At 40.3% G+C, this 11,163-nt stretch overlaps 2 protein-coding genes across 3 annotated transcripts in view; both read left to right on the top strand.

Annotated features, from left to right (window-relative positions):
- mcoln2 (mucolipin TRP cation channel 2) overlaps positions 1-1,263 on the top strand; it is a 41,520-nt gene extending 40,257 nt beyond the window's left edge. Inside the window, exon 14 of the mRNA XM_032526495.1 lies at positions 797-1,263. Coding sequence (XP_032382386.1) covers positions 797-833 — 37 coding nt within the window. The 3' untranslated portion in view covers positions 834-1,263. The remainder of the gene's footprint in view (positions 1-796) is intronic.
- Positions 1,264-2,867: 1,604 nt separating this feature from the next.
- Positions 2,868-11,163, top strand: lpar3 (lysophosphatidic acid receptor 3; the record flags this gene model as incomplete). Of its 2 annotated transcripts, none has more annotated exon segments than XM_032526583.1 (3): positions 2,868-3,177; positions 4,826-5,577; positions 9,983-11,163. In XM_032526583.1, coding segments are annotated over 2 exon segments (1,062 nt in total). In that variant the 5' UTR covers positions 2,868-3,177; positions 4,826-4,838.

The raw sequence follows: 11,163 nt of genomic DNA, 5'->3' as shown, positions 1-11,163 counted from the left end.
CCATTTCTTAATTACATTCCGAACAGAGGATATTGGCATTTGAAAACACTGTGCTATCTTCTTATAGCCTTCTCCTGCTTTGTGAGCGTCAACTATTTTCAGTTTCCGTTTTCTAGACAACTGCTTAGAAGAACCCAGGGTGCTGATTGTTGGGGAAAGGTCAGATGAGTTTGAGCATTTAAAAACTTAAGATTGACATCACCTGGTCTTTCACCTGGTCTTTCCAGACTATGATTGAGAACAATTAATGACACAGTCAGGTCTCGGCTTTCCAAAGGGGGCGGTGCATGCTAGAAACTCAGCATGGGTGCCCAAACTTTTGCAGATGCCATTTTTTTGTTTTCTGTTATTTTGAAAGTATAAATGATGGAAATATAATTTAACTTTTTGTGACATCATAATGAATGTCTTCTGTCATTTGATGCCTTTTGGAGATTTTTCCATCTTTTCTTGGCTTCTTTATGACATTAATGTGTTGTGTGTGTGTGTGGTGGTGGGTGTGGTGTGTTGTGGTGTGTTGTGTGTGTGTGGTGTGTGTGTGTGTGTGTGTGTGTGTGTGTGTGTGTGGTGTGTGTGTGTGTGTGTGTGTGTGTGTGTGTGTTGTGTGTGTTGTGTGTGTGTGTGTGTGTGTGTGGTGTGTGTGTGTGTGTGAGAAAAAACCTTTGATTTGTTTGCTGATGCATCAATTAAGCACCCTTATTAATGTCCTAAAGTAGAAAGTATGTAGGTACTTTATATGGTAGTGTTGATGACACATTGGGTGTCTCATACTTCTTTTTGAATCATGTTGTTGCAGAGTTTCTGAAAGTGACGCAATAATCCTGATCAGCTGACAGCTGTCCCACCTCCAGAGGACACGGATCAGGGAGGAGGACAATGCTGGGAACAAGATGTTACACGTCTGATTCAGATTTGAAGATCAAGCTATCTCCTGCAAAACCCCAAAAATTATAGTTACTGATTCTGTGAGGTGTTATATAGAACTCCAAACAAGTTCCCTCCCTTGAAAACGAAACTGGAGCTTGACCTAAGGAGCTGTAACAGTATCTATTGGAGTTCTGGATACTGTTGAGAAGTTTACTGGGCCTTTTTAAGGTCTGTACATGCATTTAGTTGCCAAAGAAGTGGATTTAGTGTTTCCAGTGTATTTACACTGGTGTTATGCAACATCATGCAGTGCTAGTTGTAATTTATTACTTGTAAATTGTTAAGTGTTGGAGTAAAGATTGCAATAAATATAATCTTTTCATGTATACATCTTTAGTGTTTCCCGACTTTCCTGAAGTATGAACATTCAGCAAATCAAAAGTAAGCAGACCCATTTCTTTTGTACTCCATAAAGAATTAAAGAAGCGCTCCAAAGATTTCTCACAGCTGAGATTGAGTAAGATGGGAGTTTGAAAGGAGCCAACCTGAACTTCAGAATGAGTCAGTTTTATCAAATCTATACACAAGTTTAGATGGTGATATAAGCTGGAGCACGACTTCTCACTTTGAGTAGAAGCACTGTGATTTTGATTAGACGTGTTTCCTTAAACTCTTAACATGCTGATGATGTTCAAGGAGTTACCTACAGCAAAGATGTTTGTTGCCTTTAGGGCTGCTTCATAAAGTCACTCAAAACATTTTTTTAGTAATTATAGCCTGAGTATGACCAAATGTCTGAGGTAGAGATGGTTATTTGACACCTGTTAATGAGCCAACATGTCATATCTACTACTCCTAGTAGATTGAGTAGACTAATTGTGCTATGTGGCAATAGTGCCTCTTTATTATTCCTATTTGATTGTAATAGTCAAAACTGAGACCAGAGCAAAACACATCCTTTTCAAGGATGAGAGCAGGATATCTACTTACAGATCTGTCTGTTTTAACACGCACAGTTATGGAAACTGGGAGTGAGCGCTGCACTAAAGATGCCATTATTGGGATTTTTTCATATAAACAGTGCAGCTCCAAACATCCAACCATACAATTTAAAGGAGAACTACCCATTTGTAAATTCACACAATACGTAGTGTATGTGCATCCGGGCAGTTCAGTGTGTTTGTAAATTTGCACTGCACTTTTGTGAAAGAAGAAATCTGAGAGTAAACTGAGTTGACACTAAACGGATACAGCATGTTTAAAGATGGATTACCAATGTATGTGGTGAGTAGGGGTAACAACAAATGTTAGCCTTGGGACCCCATGGCCATGCTCCACAATTAAAGAATAGGGAAATTACTTTTCTTCTGTGGTGAAGACATACTCATACCCTAAGGTACCAGTAAAAGTCCTGCATTCAAAATCTGACTTGTAAAAGTAGGATACATCAGCAGAAAAGTATTATCAGCATAACATACTAAGTAAATCTAGGCCACTCATTATGCAGAATAACAGCCCCTATAACTGACTTATTAGCCTATATAGTACATTTTTTTTCATTAATAATACTAAGTATGGTCGTATTGTGGCTGGTTGGGGTGGAATTAGTTATAACTAGCCAACTTTCTGTAAAGTTTTGTAGCTGAGTCCAGGGGTCGGCCCCCTCCAAAGGGTCTGGATAAATCTGAAGAGGTGTGAGATGGAAAAATTCTTCCACACAAATTATTATTTTGCACTTTTATATAAGCTTTACTTTTTTTTTGTTAAATATTGGAAATTTGAAAGTGAGAAGGAAAAGGGCCCCAACAAGACATTAATGTAAGCACTAAAAGCCCAAAACAGTTGTGAACCAATGGTTTAATCTCGTTTAGATTTTCTAAAACAGACAGCCCGTTTCTGGGTCCCGACCATACACTGTAAATAGTAATATACAAACATGAATGACTATTACATGTATATTAATATGCAGTCTGTGTTCCCGACTTCACTGCAGTGTTTTGACTTTGATCCCAGAGTGAGCTCGCGGGGCCTCGCGCGGTCAACCGGAGGAATTCACATGCGAGGCAGGGTGGCACACGCCCTCTACGTCACCGAGCTGAAGACTCAAAAGTGAAGACGCTCAACTTTTCTGTCTCCACTTTGTCCTCTCGCTCTGTGCTGTCACCTCTTCCGTCCACAGCTGCGGAGACGCAATGCTGCAGGAGAAACATGATCATTAACTCGGCACGGAATATTTCGCAACTAGTCTTCTGACTCACCACGGGCAGCCCTTCACCACAGGTACACTCACTTGGCCGATTGTTTTTCTAGGTAACTCTTTGTTCTTCTTTTTGGGATTCTAATTTAGTTCTGTCTGCTTCATACGTTGTTTTTTGGGAAATGCAACAGTTCATTTTGTGAATCTCTCTGTGGGAATATCACATCCCTCCTTCCCCCCTCCGCTGTTTCTGGTTAGACCGACTCGGACAGGTAGTGCTAATTGCATATTAAAAGCTTTTCAAGTCATGAAGAAAACTGTATTTTAGCATGTGTTACTTGGAATCTTGTTTTGCTGCATGTCTGTAATGTTTACTTAAAGAAACGTTTGTAGCTACAGGTAGAAAATGAGGAATTAATCTGCGGATGTATGTCACGTCACTTGACTGAGCGTGCTGTTTTGGCTTTCTTTTTAATGTTACCACGATGACTATCTTGTTTAACTCTATTCAAAGCAGCTTCTCTCTGTAAATGGGTTTTGGCATGTGCACTTGCCTTTTGGAGTTGAGAAATTAAATCTCTATTGGCCTTGGGTCAAATGGCACCGTGCACTGATTTAGCATATAAAGCATTTCATTTTTTTTCCCATTAAAACTACATAACTGGATTTGAAATGTCTACAAGGCATTTCTAGATTATTTATATCTTAAATGTAGGGCTGCAAATAATCATTTTCATTGACAAAGAAGCTTCTCGGTTATTAGATTGATTGTTTGGTCTAGAAAAAGTCAGGAAATGCTTAATTTATTTATTTAATTTTCCAGAAACCAAGATAATGTATGTCTTAAGCAACACTTGAGAACTTTTCCCGCTTTGGGTCCCTTACAGGTTGGAAGCGGAATTGACCATTACATTACATCCCATTTCTGCAGTTTGAATGAACTGGACAATGTAATGTAATGGACAATTCCGCTTCCTGTAGGGGGAAGAAAGCGGAAAAAGTTCTCTAGTGTTGCTTTAATTTGTCCAAACAGTCCAAAACCCAAAGATATTCTGTTAACTATCACATAACAGGGCTCGACAGTAAAGGTTTTAAAGATTGAGTCAATTGGCAACCGCTCTGTGGCCTTTGGTTGCCCCCTTTGACAACCAACCACCTGTTCAATTTTGGTGTTTTTTCAATATATAAAACATAACCATAACTGGAAATTCTTATTTCAAAAGAAGTCCATATTTCATTTGGTTGTTTCCGTAAAGGTTAAACACTACGTTCGTGTGCCACACATCTTAGCTGCTGTGCAACCTCTTCCCACACATGCACGTTTCCCGTGAAAAGATACAGGCAAAAAATGTTCTGTTCACGTTAACTGCGCATGTTAAAAATGTGTGCTAAATTGGGAAATTATATTGCAAGCCATTATCTCATGGTTTCATTATTAAAATGTGTGGTATAGTTGTATACGAAATTAATTGCTCCAGATATAGGCAGTTAAAACGTGGCAACTGTGTTGTCAATTTCGGCAACCAAAAACAGATGCCTGGTTGCCAAGCCGGCAACTACTTTAAAAAGTTAGCATTGAGCCCTGCATAAGACAAAGAAAAGCAGCATACCCTTCCATTGAGTAGCAGGAATAGGAAGGTTTAGCATGTGTTGCTTTATAATTAACGAGTAGGCCTATTCAATACAATTACCTATACTTCAGTTGATTAATGAGTGATAAATGGTTCCACTTCCTTTTGTTTTCCCACTCTCTTTCCACAGACCCACCTCTAAAATGGCCCAACAGAACTACAGCTGTCATTATAATGAGTCCATGGGCTTCTTCTACAAAAGCCACGATGAGGATAAATGGGACAAAACCAATCTCATCCTGGTGCAGGTGGTGGGCTCTCTCTTCTGCTGTTTCATCCTGGTCTCTAACGCCATGGTTATAGCTGCAGTCATCACCAATAAGAGATTTCACTACCCTTTCTATTATCTTCTAGCCAACCTCGCCGCCTCTGACTTTCTGGCAGGCATAGCATACGTGTACCTCATGTTTAACACAGGTGAGGTGTCTCGGAAACTTACAGTTAAAGGATACTTCATCCGTCAAGGTCTTCTGGATATCAGTCTCTCAGCTTCGCTGGCTAACCTGCTGGTAATAGCTCTAGAGCGCTACATCTCTGTCATGAATTGGAAAGTCCACAGTAACCTGACAAAGAGGAGGGTGACCCTGCTGATCGTGCTGGTGTGGGCCATCTCCATCTTCATGGGGGCGGTGCCGAGTCTGGGCTGGAACTGCATCTGCAACCTGAGCGACTGCTCCCGGCTGGCTCCCATCTTCAGCAGGAGCTACCTGATCTTCTGGTCTGTGTCTAACCTGGTGGTGTTCCTGGTGATGGTGGTCATCTATACAAGGATCTACACCTACGTCAAGAGGAAGACGGCAGTGCTGACACCACACACCAGCGGCTCCATCAACCGCAAGAGGACGCCCATTAAGCTCATCAAGACAGTCATGGTTGTGCTCGGTAGGTGCTCATCGTAAAATTGCTGTCTGTGCAGGATCATCGATATAGTGAGTCATAACATTTTATGCATTAGTCAGGTGTAAGTAGCTGTGTGTGTGCGCTTTCGTCAGGGTCACAAAGTCTGGGCAATTCACTGCTGAGTCACAGTTGAACATGCTGTAATCTGTTTCCCTAATAAGAAGGAAAACCTTGAGCATAACACCAACACCAACAATTGTGCTTTCAGTAAACATGTTGGGTGCTTGTCAGTGATTTGAGGGAGCCTTTAATAAGGGAGCAAAAGAGTCCTTTTAAAGTCAGATTTTTTTTTTCTTCTGCCCAGTGGCTTAAACCTATGACTCATTCTGGTGTTTAATTATTTGCTAAATTGATTAATCATTCATACTATTAAATGTAAAAATATGTGCCCAAAGGGACATCTTAAAAGTGCTTGTTCTGTCCGACTAACAGTCAAAGATCCCAAGCTATTTAGATTACAAGGTGTAAAACAGGAAAACATTTGAGAAGCTGAAGCCAGAGATTTTTGGGAAGGTATAATATGTTATTTTTGTCGGTTGGTATTTGTAAACACAGCATGCAGAATTGGCATGGTTTAAAAAGAGACAGTTGGAGACATTGTAGAGAGATTGTATCTTTGTATAGATTCTAAATGTTGCCTTGTGCATTAGTATTGTACGCCAAGGAGCTAGTAAAGCGAGGGTATTAGGAATTAGAGCGGTCTGCAGACGCCCAAAAACATCCCCACACACAGCTAAACAAGAAGAAAAGAGAAAATCCAGGTAGAGGGCGGGGTCTCTGCAGATACAGACACAACCACATACACCAGTGGGTCATGAATTATGATTGAAAGGGATTCCTTTTGTATTAATCCTGCATAATATACCTTTTCAAATAATTAATTATGAAGTTATAGACAATTTATTTTCAATCAATCAATCAAGTGGCTTATTTCTGGATTAAGAAAGCTTAAAAGATTCTTCTTTTCATGCCGTTGACACAGATATCCTGGTCTGGCTTTCTTTGTCTAGGTGTTGCAACTGGATACCTTACACTCAAATTGTCCCCCTCCCAGCACTTTCCTTTTATGAACAGAGCAATAGGACTGCCCCAACCAATTCAAACAAAACAGACTCTTAATGCAGTTCAAAAAAAAAAAAATATTATTTATTTTGGGGGGCTTTTCCTTTTATTGCGTAGAGACAGTGGATAGACATGAAAGGGGGAGGGAGATGGGGGATGACATGCAGCAAAGGGCCGCAGGTTGGATTCAAACCCAGGCTGCTGCAGGACTCAGCCAACATGGGGCGAACGCTCTTACTGGGTGAGCTAGAGGCCGCCCCGGCGCTAGGCAATTTCGGCCATTTCTTTCTCTATAGAGCTCCCCCTAGAACTTCGGAATAGATATCTAGCAGCTCCTATGTTTACTTGTGTCTGACCCCTCGCTTGGTCAGTCTGCTGTTTCCTCTTTCTCTGCTCCTCCAACAATGCTTTCCTAGCTTTCTATTTCTTTTTGCTGGCTCAGCCATTACGATAATGTGAAAAACATCAGGACCTTGTTAGCCGGTTCTTGAATGGGCGTATGTGTGAAGTGCCGTGAAGCATTATGAGACCTGATATCACGCGATACTGACGCTGAGGCAGGCCGCTCGCCAGCTGAAAGTTGCAAGGGGGGTTTTTGCGGTCACAGTCGCTTGGGGGGAGCGAGACGACCACCATTCAACTAAAAAAAAAATCATATAACCATTCCAATGACTCCGAAGCTGTTCAGTTAAGGCAAATTAAGCTAAAAAAAACCTGCATAGTTCCCCTTTAAATGAACAATCTCATGCACAAGTATAACACACAATGTACATAGTAAGTCACCATACCAACCAACTCTGAGACTGATGTCTTTCAGAAAGCGCTGCAGGTTAGATAAGTTTATCTCCGTGTTAAATGTGCTCAGTTTTTGTTTTCATACACTTTATACAGTTAAAAACGATGCATGAGATACTTTTGGTGACTTAGCACGGTTATCCTGCAGGATAATGGTCTCATTGTTCTTTGTCTCTTTGGGCACTCGGCTTGTTGGCTGGCCAGATGGCTTGATACAGTTTGTAGCGTAGGAGATGTCTGCCTTTGTACGCTTTATTCCAGACTGCTGTGTAATTATCTCCCTTTGCAAGGACACTGCTCCTGAGCTTGTGTGGCGTACCACACCACACCACACTGTCCTTCATTGAACGTCCCCTTCTCCCCACCCATCCAATAAAAAAAAAAAGGAAAAAGAACCTATACTTGAGGACTTTGTCAATTGCTTTCAGATGCTTTGCAGAGTTCCCAAGAGCTTTTGGAACTGTTAGTGCCAAGTGTCATTGTTAAATTGTTGAGATGGTGCTGTGATTTTTGGGTGAAATTTAAAAAGAAGCACGGAATTTTGTAATATGTGCCGCAAATAACACGCCAGCAATATCTGAAAGTAAAAGGAAGGAAATCTTAAGACTTCTGAGGCATGGAATCAGGTCCAGGTCAATGAGATGTATTTGTCAGGAAAAAAAAGTTTACTTTTGTTTCAGATGAAAGGCAGTCTGTTCAGGTAGAACTGGTAACCGGACAAACCAGTTTTGAGATGCTTAAACCACACAGGCTTTGTATAATTAGTAAAATGAATGAGTCTTTAAGTGTTGTACAGTTGGACCTCTTTTGACACCTAAAAAGTAGAGAGAAAAAAGTATACTGTATGTGTAAATTTGCACATATCATTTAGTTTTGTAATGATGTCTATTGTATTCTCTTGGTATACACAGAGCAATTATTTACATTATATCCAAGATTGCTGGGGCTTGTTTGTTAAAGGAAGCATCAAATTACACCATGCAGATTTAAATGTTTTTTTTATTCTTTAAGTACAACCACAATTGTGGTTGAATACCAACTGAGAAAAGGAACAGGCTTGAAATGTGTGTTCTTAAAACACTCTTTTTCTCTGTCGTAGATTAAAGGGGGAAAAAGTCCATTTTTAAACTTCAATACATGAAAAACTGCCAATGAAAGACCATTAAATGGGGTCCCACGCAATTCCAGTTCAGTTCACTTTATTTTGAACATGTGGGCTATCAAAGAGAAAGAAAAAAACAGGAACAAGAATGAGTTTATGAAAAGAAATTCACTGTAAAAATGTGGCAAACATTTTGACTTTCAGGCTTAAGAGCAGAAAAAAAGCATAAAAACACCTCTACAATACCCTTTCTGTACTCTGTACACATGTATCCATGCTTGCATGTGAGACAAACAAAGAGAGAGAACTTGTTTTTGTTCTGCAGATTTGTTGAGGCGGGAGAGATGAAGGTAGTGCTGACAAGTTGCTGCTTGTGGCTTGTCCTTTCAGTTCCAGAAAACTCTCAGTAACTTTGTTTGTGTCCAAACACGTTTGAAATCAAGTGCTGCTTCTGTATTTGAGTACAGATGGGTCAAAAATGACAACAATTAGTTGCAGCCCTAACCTTGCCGTTAAGCAAGCCATATCTGTATTATCTCCTCTACCCTGGCTCTTACAGTAGATAACTATGTTTTTTACCTGCCATTTCAATTTTCACTACCAACATAGGAGTGCAGTGTGCAAAAGTTCATTGAAATTTGGAAGCACATAAGAATGGTTTGTAAAAGTATTTTTTAGTTGTTATTTAGGATAGTTGATAAAGTACTTGTCAATGCTTTACAGATCAAACTGTTATTTTGCATGAATGTGTTTAAAAATCCACAGGTTAACCTGTAGAATGCAAAAAAACATCAGAATTTGAAGTAGAGTGAAACCGCTTCCTCTCTCCCCTCTCTGTCGCACAGGCTATGCATGTGCAGAACAGCCAATTGGAACGCTCCCTCTATCTGAAATTACCTGTGATTTGTCTTCCATCACGGACAAATCGGAAAACAAAGCTAAGAGGAGATGCAGAAGTGTAGTTTTCTCTTAGAACACCTGAATTACAATATGCGGAAAGATTATTATAATTTTTGAATTGCAGGAAAAGTTTGACATAGGCAGACAGTATTTGCTTTCTTCCCAAGAGTTAAAGATAACAAAGTTCACCAACCAGCATCGCTAAAGATTATGTGTGATCTGTGTAAAATACAAAAAGTTGTGGTTTTATTGGGGGTTTATGTGCCAGACTATTTCTAGGCCAGGCACAGCCAATTCTGTAAATCTTTGCCGCTTGCCTGGCAACTTCTTGGTTAAGACAAGACCTCAGAAAGTTACTGTGCCCAGCCAAGAAACAGTACTTTAAAACTATTATAAGTAACCTATTTCTAAATTGGAACTTGACCTTTTTTTTATTTGCATGCTGAAACCTGCACATAAAAAAAAAGGATACGTGTGAGAAGCTAAGCATTACAAAAACCTAACTGATTTGCGGTATTTTTCCTGAAGGGGCCTTTGTGATCTGCTGGACTCCCGGCCTGGTGGTTCTGCTGCTGGACGGCCTCAACTGCACGAGTTGTCACGTCATGAAATTAAAAATGTGGCTGCTGCTCCTGGCTGTACTCAACTCCGTTATGAACCCTTGCATCTACTCCTACAAGGATGAGGAAATGTGGACAACCTTCAAGAACCTCATGCGCTGCATTGGTAACGGCACGCGGCGGCAGCGGTCGACGAGGGCCAACGCTAGGCCGCTTAGCTCTGGTCAGGATACGGGAAACAGTCAGCCTCCCTCAGAGGAGACAAAAAAAGACGATCAGGGCATTCTTTGAACCTGAAAATGTAACTTATTAATAATCAACCAGAACTTCTGTCCAGTTCTTATTGGACATATCTTATGAAGTTAGAGTTGAATTGGAAGAGAAACTATCAGTTGGTCTCAAGGGGTCGTTGTAGTCCTAAAAGTACTTTCTTAGAGAGACACTGCAGGCCAGCTGCTCCAGTGTAGAGCAGTGAAATGGAGATAATGAGACTTTGATGCACTACTAATTCCCCAAATGGATGCAAAGATGTGCTTTTTTTAGTTTTTGTCAGGGTTTTACAGTTTTTAGATCCAGTACTCCCATTCATGTGTATTGGGAGATTTGGGTTGCTGTTTCATTCTGCTCTTTTTGTCTTCGTCATCACATCCCTGCTGGTTATTTCAACATGGACAATTCTACTCTGCAATGGCTGAAAAAAGAATCCAGTATAAAGTACACAGTGGTACATTTTTACTTTTATCCCCCAAAAGGGTCAAAATCATCATGCAAAGGGTGACTTTCTCCCTAATATAAAATGTGTCTACATCTGATTGCCTTTACGTTTACTTCCTGTGTAGACGTTAAGGGAAGCAATGCTGTAATGGATGAACTAGTTAAGACGTGCAACTTGTTTGAAGTCAGGTATGCCTAATATAAAGTTGTAGGTTTGCTTGGGCAGGGCACACATTTAAAATTGATTTCCTGTTTTTAAACAGCCAATGAAAGATACTGTTAACTGCTGTACCAAATATATCTACTTGTAAATCCTGTAAAATGCTTAAAAGAAGAGGTGAGATAATTACAAATGTATGACCGCTAGTATCCTCAGCATGGCCTGCTTGTTTTGACCATCATTTGCATTTTTAAGTCTACAAAATCACACCCTGC

The sequence above is a fragment of the Etheostoma spectabile genome, chromosome 9 (assembly GCF_008692095.1).
Source record: "Etheostoma spectabile isolate EspeVRDwgs_2016 chromosome 9, UIUC_Espe_1.0, whole genome shotgun sequence".
Classification (NCBI taxonomy): domain Eukaryota; kingdom Metazoa; phylum Chordata; class Actinopteri; order Perciformes; family Percidae; genus Etheostoma; species Etheostoma spectabile.
Note: the sequence above shows the minus strand (reverse complement) of the source record. Positions and strands in the feature narration are given on the sequence as shown.